Raw genomic sequence first — 17703 nt, 5'->3', positions numbered from 1 at the left:
AACATTTTAAAGAAGTTTTATTTGAATTAGCTATTTATTAATTATATATGAATAGCTATTTATTAATAATAAAATTGTTAAGTGGGTAAAGAATTATTCATTGAATAGTTCGAAGCTACATATAATACTACTGTATCTCACCCCGGTCGTCATAGCATCAGATAACCATGAATAAGTTTCCATACATCATCCTGCTTCTTTGGAAAAATCAAGAGAATCGCGCTTGCTTTCCAATCGTATGAATTATGCAAGTTCCTCGTTCCTGCGAAAGAGCGAATAATTTTTGGACGTGGATTTTTGCTTGCATTGCAACTTCTCTAGTATATGACGGTCGATTAAGCTTACGTATGTTAAAAGCTTTATGTAATCTCGGGATGAATATTCTTACACTTTTTTTCTGTATAACTATTTTTCCCCTTACAAGTTATATAAATTTGAAGCAGATTGAAATGAGTAGCATCCATAAAGAAAAATATATGGTAATCTCAAAGTCATACTTTCGTATAACATCCTATAAGGCTTCCAGCTTCCTCTGGAAGTATTTCCGAGCCAATTTGACTTAGGATACTTCAGGAAAAGAGCGTACCAATTATTGAAAGGCCGGCGATGCACTCGCGAGCCCTTCGGAATTGAGAGTGCACATGGACGCAGTGTCACTTCAACATCAGATGACCTATAAAAATAAATAAAAAATAGGTTTTAGTAGACCTTAGTTTTGTAGACAAAAATTGAAGTTTTCGTGGATGGAATTTATTTGTAATTTTATTAGTAATATAAATAAAAAATAAATATATTAAATTAAATTAATATCCAGATTGTAATCATAGAAGTTAATCTTTCATAATTTGTATCGTGCAAAGTTTTCTCGAACCTTCAGAAGTTCGTTTCTTAATTAAAGCTTCGGAGAACAACTTAGTAGTTAATAAATAATAACAAAACAATTCAATAAAACAAACGAAACTAGGTAATAAATACTTTTAAATACCACTATGCCCAAGGCAATTTATATCGAAATTTAGGCCTCCTCTATATTAAATTCATCACTCTGATGGTAATAATTATACCATATAGACACACTGATAATAACAATGTAGCTGAACCCATAATTACATTGTTAATTAGAAAATTTATTCATATTTACGAAGCACTGCTTGTATTTCTTATAAAGAATATAAAATCTATTCTGGCACAATAATATTGTGTACACAGTGAAGATTGCGCAAAGATAAGATTAAACTTAAAATCCTTAGCTTTTGTAGTTTTCTTTGCAGAATTAACTGGACTGCAACAACTAAGTGGATTAACAGACAAATAAAATGGATTACAAGTGGACGTGTATGGCATTAATACTTGCAAATGTCATTAGTGTTAGGGCATTGAACTCGCTGCAGGCTTCTGCAATTCTCGGATGTGCGCGCTAAAAAGATGTGTATACATTATGTTCCCACAAAGTAATGATATTATTATTAGTTGCATCACCGTTCATGGAATGGTAGACTAAACTAGCGATAAAACGATACATCGACTTGCTGCCTCCACACTCTATCCTCACCTTGTCACAAAAAGATATCGAGAACCATAATTTTCTTAATTTGAAACTCGACATCTCCTGCTATCACTGCTTCCATTCTGTCCAGACTATTCGGTTTTCTTCTGGCAATATGGCCTAATCAGTTGAACGCCCTTCATGTGGTTATTTTTTTATAAACATTAAATAATGTAACCCGTTTCTCCGTAGTCATTTTGGAAATATTACAAAATATTTTTAAGTCATAAATTCAAGGAAACGTGTTGATGTTTTTCGTTTTATATTCTGCTGGCTTATGTCTGGTATTTATACACTCAGTTATCGTTCAGTAACATCGTCTTTAATCTTAAAATATCTTGATGTTTAGCTAGGCGTTTTACCCGTGATGGGAACATCACTCTTGGAAAAAATCTGGAATAAGATTGATTGGCTACAATGCAAATAATTCACACACGATTTTATAGGCTTTAACACTTGTTCCACTTAAACATTTAAAATATTGTTGACATTGGGGTATACGAAGGAATAAGTTCGACTAATAGAATAGGTTACACAAATCCCAACATTTACTGAACGTCCCTTCGGAGCGACAAAATAAATGAACACCATTAGGCCGTATTAATGTTGAGCCTCAAGTTTAAATGCCCCTTATATTAAACTTAATTACTTTAGTACCTTCATTTGATGGCTTTAATACCGGCACTATAGTAGGTAAAACGCAATGGATTGAAATATTTAATATGTGTTTCAAATTGATGTCTACTTCATTAGATTTGTTATAAATTTGCATAAAATGTACTAATTTTATATTAAGAAAATTTAGTATTTGGATAACCAAAATGAACTGAAATGAACATAAGTTCATCATTATTATTAATGTCCGTTTGGTGGAACTAGCGTGCTAGTTCGCTGGAGTTTAGTGTTCAGATTCCCACGCTAAACCACGCTAGTTTTAGTATTTTAAAATTCGCAAGAATTCATCTCGCATTTTTATCCTAGTGGCTAATAAATATTCCACATATAATTAATGTTATCTACTAGGCATTTTTATAAAAAAGCTGGTTAACTCTTTCTCATGTCTATGTCTTAAATACGATTAATCTTAAAGAATTTAATCATTGTTTTCTATTCAAACTCCGACGGAGAAGTGATCGTTATTATATTGCAATTCCTCGGAAACGTTCCATATAATAAGGTCACCTCTTACACTGGATTTTCTACTGAAAATGATACTATAATATTTGTTGACAATTTGCTACAAGACAAGATAAGTAATACCCAAACATGTTATATTGTCAGAAAAATTCCCAGAGGGCTTCGTCGATTCCCGACAAAATATGTTGTGACAATTTGGTAAGCACGTAGGCTGATCATTTCGGATATTTTTTATGTGAAACTTCTAACGCGACTTCCAAGATGGTTGCGTTAAAAGTTTAACGCTCCTGTGGAGTGGAAATAGAGCGAGAGAGAAGAAGAATTTTCGTATCTTTAGTTATTATAAACCCATAGTATATGTTATAGATTTGGACATTTCTCTACTCGAAAAAAAAATTTAAAGTTGCGATCAATTGTGAATTGTAAGAAATGTTAGTAAAGGTAAAGAAACAATATCATTTCACTGAAAATCAATTTTCAATCCCTTCCTATTTTCATTAACACATTACGATATTTTTTCACGCGGAGTTACGCACTATTTTATTTTGCTATATGGCCATAGTAATTTTGAAGACCGCAGATATACATTCGTAATCAAAAACTTAACTATTATTACTAATTGGTGATAAAAAATTAACGAGTAATCAAACGCATTTAGAAAGAAAGATATTAGAGGATTATGTTCAAGATAAGAAGCATACAATGCTTGGAAACATTCTAGTCCTGCTCCATAAGACAATCATAGAGCCTTGACTAAATCAATTGGTTATTTTTTTATCTGTTTTATACTTTTTTTTATTACTCTTTAATGCATAATATTCTACGATTTCGATATTTTTACATATGTGAGGTACATGAATACTAACAATACAGTAATAGACCTGTATAGTAGTTTTATTCTAGGAGTACATTGTCTTCACATATTATTATTTAACTAAGGTATACAGATATTGTAAATTTTATGTTAAAACAGTAAGTGTGAAGTTTCTTGCTCCTTCTTCTCCACACGAAACTACCTTTAAGAAGGGGCAACTAGACACATCGTTATATTTTATTTAACGTTCAAATGTGCCATTTTAGGTGGTTTAATTGAAATAAATGATTTGAAATTATTTTTACTTTTTCGAGTTCAGAATACAATAAAAGCAAAAATATGCAGGTACCCTAGTGGATAATAATGCAAAAACTGCTGTAAAAAGATGCTCTCGTAGGAGCGAGTCTTGTGAAAAGAAACTAAAGATAACGCGCAAGACGTTTCTGCAATCTCTTTGGTATTTAAGAACTTTGGAAGTGTAGAAATTACTAAAAGTTATTGCATAAATTGAAATACTATTTTGTATATTTGCATATATTATTATCATACTGCAGTACTCTGTCATAGTAATTTTCATTTTAAATAATAATAACTATTGTCAAAGCCGAAGTGCCATAACTGGTAAACTTGACGACATGAGAAATTATTGCTGCGCCAACAGTAAACTTTTAGCAGTCAGGATGAGAAGTCGGATCCAGTTAAGGTCCATGGTCGCTTGCGTAGGCTTCTTTGTGACGCTTCAGTCATTTAGAATAAATCACTATGTATGATTTTTTAGTGTTAACAAAGGTATTGTTACTCTAAATAATTTACGCGCGCCACCACTTCGTGGGACCAGCTGGCCACTGCAGTATTTCCGAATCAATTCAACTTTCAAGAAAAGAGACCGGCAACGCACTCGCGAGCCCTCTGGCATTAAGTGTCCATGGGCGGCGGTATCACTTAACATCAGGTGAGCCTCTTGCACGTTTGCCCCCTGTTCTATAAAAAAAAGGTTAATTATAGTACTGCAGTATCATTAGCAAAGTTTAACAAAGAAAACTTTAATTCTGAGTACTCTAATATTTACAGTACACAATAATACCAAGAGACCCGAACTTTTGTTTTATATTAGCGTCTGCGGTAGATTTTTAAATGAAGTATCCTAATTCAGAGGTGGTTCGTATATTTGTGGTAAAACTTTGATATCAAAAGGGTGGTTTCACGAAATTGTGAGCGGCATACAAATAAGGATATTTTCATAAAAAAATTGCTAAACTTTTCGGCGTAGAGTTTAAATATGGTGTAAATATACTTTGTTTGATAAAAGCTGTCGATAGTATCAGGTAGATAAGTGAGGTTTTAATGTTTTTCCAACTGAACATCGTATTAGTGAGGCGTATCAGACAAATGATTAACGCTAAATATAGTGGTTAGACTTAACGATTATCTGGTTGATAAAAGCGCCTTGAACTAGTGCTAGACAGGCTACTTCTAATTAATTTGCGATATTTGTTTTAAAATAAGTGTTGTTTGATGATTTTCTTTTTTAAATGAGTACCGAGAGTTTTTTTACACCGGCTTTTTCTTGTCAATGTCTTCTTTGCCAATGAGTAGGGATGTCTACAGATTTAAATTTAATGACGTGGAATAAGTGATACCTGTATCTTATCTTCCATAATAAATATATTTTATTTTATAAAATATGTAAAAACATCGGCTTGTTATAATGGAATATTTAATGACACAAACAGTTATTTTAATTCAATTACAGAAGGTAGGAAGCGCGTTTTAATTTCGACACCAACTTTACATTCCAATATCAGGTTATTTTAATAAAATTCTAATTGATTAAAGACATCAAGCAATTATTCAAGGAGGTCCACCTGTCGAATTTTGTTTATAAAGCAATTTCCTTCATTAATTAAAGCGGATCGCGGACTCAAGAAAGATGATTTTAAAAATATAGAAAGGCTTTTTTTAATCATAGCTGATTTTAATTTAATATTTTTGTGTAAAAATAAGCCGTAATAACAGTGAATATTCGTAGGTTGGAATATATTATTAAGCCGCTTGAAGTAGGAAGGTATTCATTTCCGGTAATTGGTATTTCCGAACCAATTTGACTTAGGGAAAAGAAAAGAGCGTACTATTTCTTAAAAGGTCGACAACGCACTTCCGAGCTTCCTGGCAATGCGAGTGTCCATATAACTTCACATAACTTAACTCCTGTTACATAGTAAATATATTTAATTTGTACAACTATGCATTTCTTTTAACTATCGATACTATATTACATCTAGATAACAGTATTTACAAAACAATTATTACTTACTAACTAAAAAGGATTAGTGTTGTAGCTAATTGGAACAAATTATTATCATTACATAAATATTACCAAACCAAAAAGTAAAATCTAGTAATTATATTATTAACATTATGTTTTTTTGTTACAGATTTCAACAACCTCATATAAACAAAGCGTAAGTTTGGTGAAATTGGCCCTATTATTTTAAATTTTTCCTTAGCCTTAATCAATTTCTTAATTAAATAATTAATTGAACAACATACATGATACATATCATAATTTTTGTATTTAAATTACTAGTAATTTTTTAGCGATACATAGTATGCATACATGTAATGAAGACATTAAATTCTAATCTCAAATAATTTTAATAAATTTTCCAATTAACAATCATTTTTCCGCCCTCGGCTCCAAGTTGGAAAATAGTATTTTATATAAAAAAACAAGAAAGCATTGCAAGATATTATTTCCCTTTGCAATACAATATAGTAATGTTGATATCATTTCGCATTTTGTGTTCAAAAAGCGTAAGATTGCTGCATCGATGCAATCAGATTCTATCAGAAATTTCATATTTTAGCCGTAATCTCTACCTATGAAAATTTATTCTTCAGGCGACTATGATCTGTATTGTGGTGGATAATGGTCCATTTTTCATCATCATAAACACCCAATTAACTGATATACCCGGGGGCGGAAATTTAACGAAAAATCGGTGACTATACGAAAATAGCTATTCATCTGTTCATTGTCTACCCTTGACGTGTTTTGTCGAGTCTTATTTTAGTCAGTTCGAATTCTTTTTACGGCGTCATCTTGTTGACAGCGCAATTACAAGATAGTTTCCTTATCTGTGCTATTATTGTTACAGATTTGATGAAAGCTAAAATGGACTACGTTAGACGAAGGAATGGCCAGAGATGAATTTGAGAACTAGGAAGAAACTTATATTAGCGAATATAGGGCCATAGTTTAGTTTTAAAAGCCAAAGTCATGTAAATTATATTAAGCCCTAAAATCATCATATCTTGTATCATATCGGAGAATCATCATTGGACATATCTCATTATGCTAGTCACCTATATGTGATTATAGATAGTAAACGATATTGCTCAAAATCTACAAAAAGTATTCCTAGATATAAATTATTATAGAAAGTGATTGACGATGAAGTACAGTATGTTTTTCTTACGGAGAAGGACTCTGATCCTGAAGGCTGTATTAATACTGACTGCGCTGTGGTTCATGGTAGCGCTGTTGACAACGAATGGCGCCACCAGGAATGCGATAGGCGCTGCGCCCATGGAGTACGAGGATCCGGAAGCCAAACCGTTGAAAATGGCGAAGCCGACATCAACCAAGAGAAAAAGCGAATCATATGGAAATAATCTCTCTGATGGTATGTATTTTAGTATAAAAATTGTATGCGCTTTGGCATTGAGACGTTGCATGATTAAACAATATGCACAGTTTAAAATCCAATAATCGTTCTCTCCGATTTTACGAGCTACGCCTGAACAAGAAAACCACATTAAAATCGATAGAAATAATGTTTCTTTTTTCATTTCGTTATCGAAGTGAATTCGCCCATGTGGATATAAAACTGTGGCAGCCTCGTAGTGGTTCGCTGTGAATTTTCCGTTATAAAATATGCAATTATTTTAAAATTTATATGCCACGTTTTCCCGTTACGCTCCATCGCCTGTTGGGATTTTATGACCCTTGTAAATAATGGCTCCATTCGAGAACCCCTTTTGTATTCTTAGTTAGGAGTTTAGAATCTAATACGATCATTAGACGAAGTCTTAGCCACATTGCATGCCATTGTTTTGATCACGACTGCAATTACGGATCGTATTAGTAAAAGACAAATTCTATTTTATGTAAATGCTTAAAAAATTTGCCTGTTTGTTTATGTATAGTTTTAAGATTTCCACTCCTTATTTTTGACACCTTACAAAATCTGTCGATGTGTGAAATAGATAATTTATCTTTAGTCATTATCACACGCGACAAATCTTACTTAAGGCTTAAAATGTATATATACATATTAATAAAATACAGCTTTGATAACATAAATTATAATATGAAAAATTATTCTAACGTTTTGAGAGCGTAATACATGGTGATGGGATATTTTGTGTCATCGCATATAAAATCGTGATAAGAAAGAAGCCTTTGTATATTTATTAGTATGGATAAACCAGTATACCTTTGCACTTAACTAAAGATCTCATGTCGTTATATACATCGGTTATTTTCATAAGAAATTTTAGTTAAAAAAATATTTTAAAGTAAAAGACTTAATACGAAATAAATTTTGGTAATAATAATGTGCAAAATGAGTCCATATAAAACAATGATTCTAATTTTATAATTAGAACTAAAAACTCTTTCTTTTTTTGGTACAAATTTTTAAAATATTATCATGGCAGACCTGACCTCGCGGATTACTTTTGTGGTTTTAAGATATTTACTATAGATTTTATGTTCCAATTCATTTTGAAAAAAATATGTTAAGTGAAAATAATATGTTAAGTGCAAAATGGTATATGTATAGAGATATTGCATGATAACATATATTTATCCATCACAGCACGAACTCGGGTCGATTGGATCGGTCGCATCGCAGGCATCGAAGGTAATGCATGTTTCATTATATGTATATTAATTAATTGTTTAACATTTAGTAAATAAGTTAACCTTCACAATTGCACATAATAGTTTCTGAAGGCTGTTATTGTAATTACCTTCAAACATAATCTCTACCTGTGCTGTTATATAAAAATAGTGTTTATTTACTCTTCGATATAGATGTCTTGTTCCTCAATTTTATATACTTCTTAAAAGTTGTGTTTGCGCTTGGTATCGATAATTGTTTTAATGTTACATACGGTATTGCTATCTATATTAAGGTTTAAAGTATTCCAGCGTGCGTACAGTCAGTGTTCTATTATATAATTATTAAAATCATATATTGTATGAATATCATATTATTAAATTTATTTACGCAGACAACTCAGTAACTTGACGTCTTCGTTTTTATATTAAAAAGATTCTTTTACTATTTCCCGATAATTGCCCTTCCGATAATTTAATTTTCTATGAGCCTAAATTCGGCTCATCGGCTACTTTTTCACTTCGTGTCTAAATCGACACATTAAACACATCTCTAGGTGTATTTTATCATCATTAGATGTAATTTCAAATATATTTGTAAATTTACATGAACCGACGCGAATAGAGAAAATTAGGAGCACTGTGCGGAGTATAAAATAAACTAAATATTATGGATAATAAAACAAAGTAAACGTAAACTTAATTAGAGGTGGGATTTTAAGACTACCCTAACAAATTTATTTAATCACTCTTTATCACTGTTGTACTTATCAAATAAATAATTTGTTTTATCATCTAAACCACCCTAATTTAGTTGAGACTGCAAAGAAAACAAACGAGCATCATATTTGTGTAATTTTTTTTTTTAATAAAAGAAATATTCAAACATTTGTTTTCATTTAATGCTAGTATTAGCCTTATACATAAAAGGTTTAATATAATAGCTCAGTTCCCGTGCATTGAAGGGGTGTCTATATTTATGTATTAAACCGACGTTCACACATATAAGTTGAATTACTACATCCGGGCTATTTACTTTCTCGTCTATGCGACTATTAGAAGCACTTTACTAAATGAAATAGCATTAAGTTTCGATCGATTTAGATGTTGCGTAGACCTTTAAGAGTATTGCGGTAAAGATTATTTTAGATTTATACATGAGACATAATGGTTTAACTAATATCTATGTTGTTCCAAGTGCATTCACCAATCTTAAGTATTTAGATAATATATGTGTAATTGCTTAGAAAAAAATATTTTTGTATTAAAATATCAAAAGTTCCTAACTTCCAAAACATTAGTCATTTTAATGTTTAAAGTCCGGAAGGGTATTTATCGTTATTTAATTCCATGTTGTCGAAGTCGCGTATCTCGTGTAAACTTTGTGTGTGTATATATATAGCGTAGAGAGTTTAGTGCATAGTATGTATATATATATAACATTCTTGCTTGAATGAAGACTCAACCCCACGCTCATAAAATCTAAATCAGTTTATGTGCACTGTTTTAACTGAAGTGTTCATTCTGGAAATTCCGTTATTTTCTATAAATACTGGATACTGTACCCGTAATATATATATATATATATATATATATACATATTTAAAGTACGTCAGACAGTGAATTGACAGTAATTTTTCAAATACCCCTTATGTGACCGTTATAAACTAAGCTTACATTTTTATTGATACTTAAATTTTAATTTGAAGGATTAGGCGTGATTGCCGCGCCAGGCTCGGATAACGCACCCGGCGAGCTCGGGAAACCAGTTATATTACCTAAAAACATGAGCGAAGAGGCGAAGACCGCGGTCTCCGAGGGATGGAAAAAGAATGCGTTCAATCAGTACGTGAGTGACCTGATATCGATTAGGCGGAAACTACCCGACCCGAGGGATGAGTGGTAAGTCCTCTTGATATGTGGGTAATAGGTGGATTGTGGGTGGAATTTCATAAGAAATAGTGTGGGTTGATAGATTTCAGTGAATGTGACGTCGTAAAATGAATATGAATGTCTTTGTCGATTTTTAGAGGGATGTAATTTATATTATGGATGTATTTATGTAACGAGGCGGTTTGAGCTGTCAATAACGAATCGCTGATTGGTCGTGTGCTGATTTAAATTATCCGTATCATGAGGCAGTGGTTATTTTAATTACATGTCCATCTACCTCAGATTTCTGTATCTGTTTTTCTTTATCTGTTTGATGATAATTTTTAAATTTACTAAGCAAGTAGTTACTTAAAAAAAATCAGTGGCGTTACAACCTTTTTAGGTCTGAGCCTCCGATTTCATCATTTGGCATAGACAAGATCAGTCTGTGCCTGACATACGGCATCGACTTTTTGGGTCTAAGATAAGCCGGTTTCCTCACGATGTTCTTCACCGATCAAGCGAATTTTAAATGCGGATCGACCTTACTGCCTTAGGGATGAGAGATGCTAGCTGTAGCCACTACGAACTGCTCTTAAAAATACATATTCACTTACCAAAATATTGCATATATAATGTTGCATATGTTGCATCAAAAAAACCTAAAATTCAAAAGATAAAAATTGCCCAATTAGCAAAAATCACATCGTTTTACATAAATCTCATAGGTAATTAATCTCAATATCTGCTTTGTAGGATTGACAATTGACAACAACCCATTCCTAATACAATTCTAGAAATTATTTCCACCCACAATTTAAATTTCGAACACAATTTAAAATTCAAGATGTCTAATAAATGCAATTTCCCACAGGTGTAAGCAACCGGGTCGTTATCTAGAGGATCTGCCGCAGACGTCTGTAGTGATATGCTTCCACAACGAAGCCTGGTCTGTGCTTCTAAGGACCGTGCATTCAGTCATCGACCGCTCGCCTCCGCACTTAATAAAGGAGATAGTACTCGTAGACGATTTCTCCGATATGCGTTAGTATTCACATTTGAATTGAATTTAATGGAATTGAAAATTTTTAATGAATAGTTAGCTATTTTCATTGTTAAATAAGTTGTATAAAATAGGAATATTAGTTGATCTGCAGATATTATATTATTATTAATATTGCATATAATATATAAACTAGGTTTGCCTGGATGAAATCGCTCGTTAGCGATAAGACCGCCCGTTGCATAATAACTTATGTAACCTGCTTTTTATATGTATGTAGAAACTGTGGAACATTCTGCTCCACAGCATAATCCTGAGCCAGGGCATTTACAGCATACACGCATTACACATTTGAAACGAGCCGAATGAGAAAATGAATTTTATTAGTATTTTTTTGTTATTGTCATTTTGTGTGGTTGTTGTATGTATGTGAGTCTGTATGTCTGTCAGACTATACTGTATGCTAACGAACTATAAATAAACTAAGTAACTTCGTGTAAAATTGATTTACTAAAAGTAAGAAACAGTTTTCAATGTGTAACTTGTAAGTCATCTCTCTGATTTGCTTGAAGATTAAGAACGTTTTTTGTACCATTTTGATGAAATTTTCAATTTTTCAAAGAAAAATGTTTTATATTATTAAGAACTCTTATTAATTCATGCCTTTGATATCAGATATAACATTGGGACATTTCAAAAGGTACTAAAGTATGCTTTGATGTTGGAGGTAAAATATTTTCTTTAAGTCGGAAAGCCATAAATGTTACTGGAAAATTACCGCGTCGGTAACTCAGTTGGTTTTATGAGTTGCTGGTTTAAAAAAAATTGTTTGGACGATAACCTCCCCTCAGTGAAGTCATGTTTCATTTTTCAGCACACCTAATGCAACAACTAGATGACTATATGTCAGCGTTGCCCAAAGTGCGTATAGTGCGAGCGACGAGGAGGGAGGGTTTAATTCGGGCGAGACTGCTTGGCGCCCGATACGTAACTGCACCCGTCCTTACATACCTGGACAGTCATTGTGAATGTACAGAAGGTATGTAGTTTATATATAATAAATTATTAATAATTTATAGACAATAAAAGTTTATGTAGAAAGCTATTAACATCAACAGTGAAGTGTTAGGATATTTTATTTTTCTGTTTTATCTGCACACTGCATCTCTCTCATTAATTTTTAAATCAGGTAGTTTTAACAGATTTTTATACCACACCTTTGAATTAGTTTTATAACAAGTTTGATCTCAATTCTCCGTTGCATTGTGTAGTACAGTCATGTGCAACATTGTGTAATGGTTGAAACTTACAAACGTTGTGTAACAAAAAAACTTGGCTATTAAAAAGAGTGATGGAGAGTTTATTGCTAGTTCTTCTCTTTTGTTCTACGCCCATGATTTGAGAACTGGCAGTAAATTTAAAACTAGAAGCATTTCATATACATTTCTGTTTTTGACGTTCAAAAGTGGTGTTACCTAAATGAATTTGAATTTTATTATATATCAAATCCGTATGGCCATTTTCAGGTTGGTTGGAGCCTTTACTCGATAGGATTGCTCGTAACAAGACAACTGTGGTCTGTCCTGTAATTGACGTTATCGACGACAACACACTCGAATATCACTACAGAGACTCGTCGTCTGTCAATGTCGGCGGTTTCGACTGGAATCTCCAGTTCAATTGGCACCCGGTGCCCGCTAAAGAGAGATCGAGACACAAACACACAGCAGAACCTGTCTGGTCCCCGACCATGGCAGGAGGCCTGTTCGCGATTGACAAAGAGTTTTTCGAACGACTCGGAACCTATGACAGCGGTTTCGATATATGGGGTGGAGAGAATTTAGAACTGTCTTTCAAAACTTGGATGTGCGGCGGAACTTTGGAAATCGTTCCATGCTCGCACGTAGGTCATATATTCAGAAAACGATCGCCGTATAAATGGCGAACGGGCGTTAATGTGCTCAAAAAGAATTCTGTTAGGTTGGCTGAGGTAAGGTACTTCAATGATTTTCATACAACGTTCAAGTTTTAGAAGTTTTGGAAAAATTCAATCTTCGTTTCGCAGGTATGGCTAGACGACTACGCTAAGTATTACTATCAACGAGTAGGTAACGACAAAGGTGATTATGGTGACATTAGCAGCCGATTAGCGCTACGAGAAAATCTCGGATGTAAATCGTTTGAGTGGTATTTGAAGAATATATACCCCGAACTATTTATTCCCGGCGAATCTGTGGCGCATGGAGAGGTATGTATTGTTTTTTTTAGATTTAACAGCAGCAATTAATTTGATTGTCCAGTATTAGATGACAATGTACGAGTGCGTGTATATGTGATCTTTCAAAATTGTATAACAATTTCCGTGCAGATACGAAATGTCGCCTTCCAAAAGACTTGTTTGGATTCACCGACGCGCAAGTCAGATCATCATAAACCAGTCGGAATTTATCCGTGTCATCGGCAAGGAGGAAATCAGGTCTTTTATAACGTTGAGTTCGCGCGGCAGTACCATTTTGATGTTTGTTTTGGCTGTTTCGATCTGTCTGCACTCGCATTATAGCACGATTGGATGATCCCATTTTTTTGTCACCTTGCACGATTATGAATGTTTTTATAATGCTAATTACTAGATGTGGAATCAAGCACCCGACCGCCGCTACTGCCTTGACGGCGAGGTTCTTGATGATACTCAAGAGGAACCGGGCGTGTTAATGTTGCACACATGCCATCGAGGTGGTGGCAACCAGGTATCACAGTTGGATCCGTGTGAAAAACCTACGGGGTAGTTGCTCTCTCCACCTCCCAGCTTGTTTGATTAATCCATTTTTAGATTTAGTGAACCACTTTCACCTCTTTAGTTGTTGCTTGAGATTTGGATTTGAAATATTCTCAAACAATAACTATATTTGCACGCTTGCTTGTTGTGGCACGTTTGTTTTAACTTTGGATGGCATTAGATCGGGAATTCCGGCTCGGATATGTGCCTCGACTCGGCCGCTGGACCGGAAGATATGAAAAAGACCGTTAACCTCTGGCCCTGTCATGGAGAATACGGGAATCAGGTTTGTGAATGCCGAGACTGTAAATTGCTTTTGCTTTATCATGTAATTTTATCGTATGGAATTCATCTATTTCTAACCAAAATTTCATTTTCGTTTTAACATGTATTCGATAATAATGCATGTGCATTGGAACGAAACAGCTTTAATACATCTTATTAAATGTATGAACCATTATAGGGTTGACATATTTTACTTACATTTTCAGATACTCTCACTTTACTTATAAAGTATTCCTTGGTACTGCCGCTACGAATATTAATATCTAGTTTATAAGTATTTGTATGTAATTATTTGAACTCTCTGCTTCCATTTAAATAATATCATTGTATTTATGCATTACATTTTTCGTAATTAATGAGCTTTCAGTTCAATTGAGTTGACTTGCTTTCGGGATTACAGTTTTAAATTTTATTTCTTTTTGGGGGTTCTAATCTGTCTTTCAATTCAAAGCCGTATTCTCTTGAACGCGTTGGCGCTAAAGTTGTTTTGTCGTGACAATTTTCAGTACTGGATGTATTCGAAGAACGGTGAAATACGTCGTGACGAAACCTGCCTCGACTATTCGGGACATGATGTTGTCCTCTATCCGTGTCACGGTGCCAAGGGCAACCAATTATGGCTGTACGACCCCAACGTAAGTTAATGGGTATTTATTAACATGCCAATATAACATCGACAAATTGCAACGTTGTCAAGCGTAACTAATAAAGTACGATGAACTTTTACGTTTTAATTCGATGGCATTATACTATACAATTTGGACTTATTTAATAAAGTTTGGAATTGTCATACATAACACACACGTATATATACATATTATCGGTAACGTTATATATATATTTGTCGTGTAGATAAATTTCTTTATATCGAATGTTTGACTTGCGTATAGAATAAGCCGCAGTTAATATGTTGTTAAATATAGTTTGTTAATAAAGTGAAATTATAGTTTCCAACCCACTGGTCGAACGTTTGTGTGAAATTTAAAGTTAATAAAGTACATTACCTTTTTAGTGTTACGAAAATTAATGTGTAAAAATTAATGTTCCGCATTTACAGAAGTTAAATTAAATCAAATAGTTTTGTGCAAAAATTATCATAGCAAACGATTTCGATTGTTATCACTGCATTATCATAATATTCTACTTCATGTATACCATACAAATTTCATTTACAGACAAAGTTACTAAAACACGGCTCGAGTGAGAAGTGCATGGCGATTAACAAGAATAAAGACAAAATTGTGATGGAGTCATGTAAAGACGGTGAGTCGCGACAAATGTGGAACATGGAGAACTTCAACCCGGACAGACTCAGTCCAGAACTCATGGGCGAGTAGCCGGAGGCCTATGACGAGTTGCTATTCATATAAAGACATTATTACTTCTGTGCTTTGTGCTTGACCCCGTTAGGCCTATTAAGCTAAATATATTTTTTTAGGGACTTCCTTTACGACTGCATATCGTATTCTTAGTTGTAACATGTACATATCTACTACATATTAGATATTATCTGTCTAGATAAATGTCCAGAATACAGAAATTTTATATTTATAAAGAATTTATTTTGTTTTGTCGTTTCGAAGATTTATTATAGGAATTAGTTGAAGTGAAATTATTATGTGACTTGGAACGACATGAACACATTTCGTTGATGACGTTATTACATCGTATTAAGGATTTTTATTAAAACAATATCGTAACTAATAATAGTGCAAAAGAAAAAAATAAATGTGAATAATTGTATTTTATTTCTTCATACTCTTTTCAACTGAATACAAATCTTTTTTTATTTTTTTTATTCCACATCTTTAAAAATGAGAATTTTAAATTCAAGTCAACTAAGCTGGTCCCTTTCTGTCTAATGATGGTAACAGTGTGAAGAAAGGAGATGGCTACGTTTTAGTGTTATGTAAAATAGTTTGAACAATTGGATATATCTCGGAATTTCTCTATTGATATTAAATTAATACTCTTAACCCTTTATTCATAAAATATATAATGCTCGTCATCATCTGTCTCTCTTCATCATATCATAAACGCATTTGCGTGATAGAGACGATAGAGCTCTGATTTGTTTTTATGAACAAGGTGGTTTATCTTAACATTCCTGTTTGTGATATCTTATTTATATACTTAATACTGCCAGTAATGTATAAATTCTGTTATATTTACATAAGTATATTATAAAATGTGCCGTGTTTATTTCTTTTTGTACCTGATTGACAAAATCATCTACGACTTATACTGTATTTCGTCCTATTGATTTAATTATCTATTGATATATTTTAAAATGTTTGCTACTAAATTTGGGATTTATTACTTAACCAAGCCGTAAGCAATGTTATGGCAGTGATATATACAAAATGGCCTAAATCACAGTTATTTCTTAACCACAGCTCGGTCCTATGAAGAATTTTTTTTCTTTGGGGTGAAATATAGCTGAGTGTTTAACATATCACTTTACAAACGCGATGTAAAATTTTTAAGTTTAAGAACATAGTACGTTATTGAGTAAGGCTTTCATATACACGAAATGTATTGGGTTATATCTATGTATTTATTTATAAGTTTTTTATCACACAATTGAAATTGTGAGAATTCCAAATTCATAGAAAAATTGTTGTAGTTTTTTCGAAATTGTTGACGTTGTATAGTTTGTTAGCCATAACTACTAATTAAATGTAGTGTTTTAAGTAGCTTTACTCTGTACATAATCTGATATACGGCATAAATGTATAAAAATTAAGTTAGGATGTTATAAATGTGCCTTATATTTACGTAACGTATTTCATGTTAAATTTCTGTATATAATGACTCTAAATGTATCTTGTCGATAGATGGCGGTAGTAGTATTTGTAAAATAAAGCATTATGTTGGATTTTTATTCTGTGGTTTTATTTTAGTTATATATTTTGAAAATAGAATTTAAAAAATATTCCGCCCCAAATCTTTCAATTACAATCAAAATTCTATAAAACCTTTTCATGAATATTTTGCCTGATATAGAGTTGAACACTTGACTTTGACATAATATAATTGTGATATAAACGCCACTTAAAAATCCTACATAGGATATTTTAATTCTATTCAAAAGGCTAAATTCAGTTTGTCAAATTGTCAATCTAGAATGTACACTCACGGACTCATAAACTGCATCAAAGTAAAATACGACTTTGAAATAGATATTTTAACCAAGTATGCAAACTCTATACAGATTTAAATTGAAATGTAGATTGGTTCGTTAACTTTAAAACAGCGTAGGTTCATATCTTTAAGATTAGGTTTGTGTACTGGAAAGGACCTTAAAACTTTTTGAAGAAAAACATAAATTTATAGAAAATTGGTATAATAAAAAAATTGGTTT

At 32.7% G+C, this 17703-nt stretch overlaps 1 protein-coding gene across 7 annotated transcripts in view; it reads left to right on the top strand.

The window, feature by feature from the left end:
- The window catches only part of LOC110999218 (putative polypeptide N-acetylgalactosaminyltransferase 9), a 141734-nt gene extending 124511 nt beyond the window's left edge, over positions 1–17223 (top strand). For 5 of the 7 annotated variants that reach the window (XM_045630996.1, XM_022268167.2, XM_022268165.2 and 2 more), the window contains 11 exons: positions 5933–5959; positions 6656–7183; positions 8381–8425; positions 10113–10305; positions 11150–11319; positions 12153–12317; positions 12805–13268; positions 13344–13526; positions 13647–13754; positions 14846–14974; positions 15515–17223. In XM_045630996.1, coding sequence (XP_045486952.1) covers positions 6952–7183; positions 8381–8425; positions 10113–10305; positions 11150–11319; positions 12153–12317; positions 12805–13268; positions 13344–13526; positions 13647–13754; positions 14846–14974; positions 15515–15676 — 1851 coding nt within the window. In that variant the 5' untranslated portion in view covers positions 5933–5959; positions 6656–6951 and the 3' untranslated portion in view covers positions 15677–17223. Of the gene's footprint in view, positions 1–5932; positions 5960–6655; positions 7184–8380; positions 8426–10112; positions 10306–11149; positions 11320–12152; positions 12318–12804; positions 13269–13343; positions 13527–13646; positions 13755–14235; positions 14341–14845; positions 14975–15514 lie in introns of all 7 variants that reach the window. The other 2 variants (XM_022268169.2, XM_022268170.2) reach the window with 2 other exon arrangements.
- Positions 17224–17703: the final 480 nt, after the last annotated feature.

The sequence above is a fragment of the Pieris rapae genome, chromosome 14 (assembly GCF_905147795.1).
Source record: "Pieris rapae chromosome 14, ilPieRapa1.1, whole genome shotgun sequence".
NCBI lineage: Eukaryota > Metazoa > Arthropoda > Insecta > Lepidoptera > Pieridae > Pieris > Pieris rapae.
This window is presented reverse-complemented; position numbering and strand designations above follow the sequence as displayed.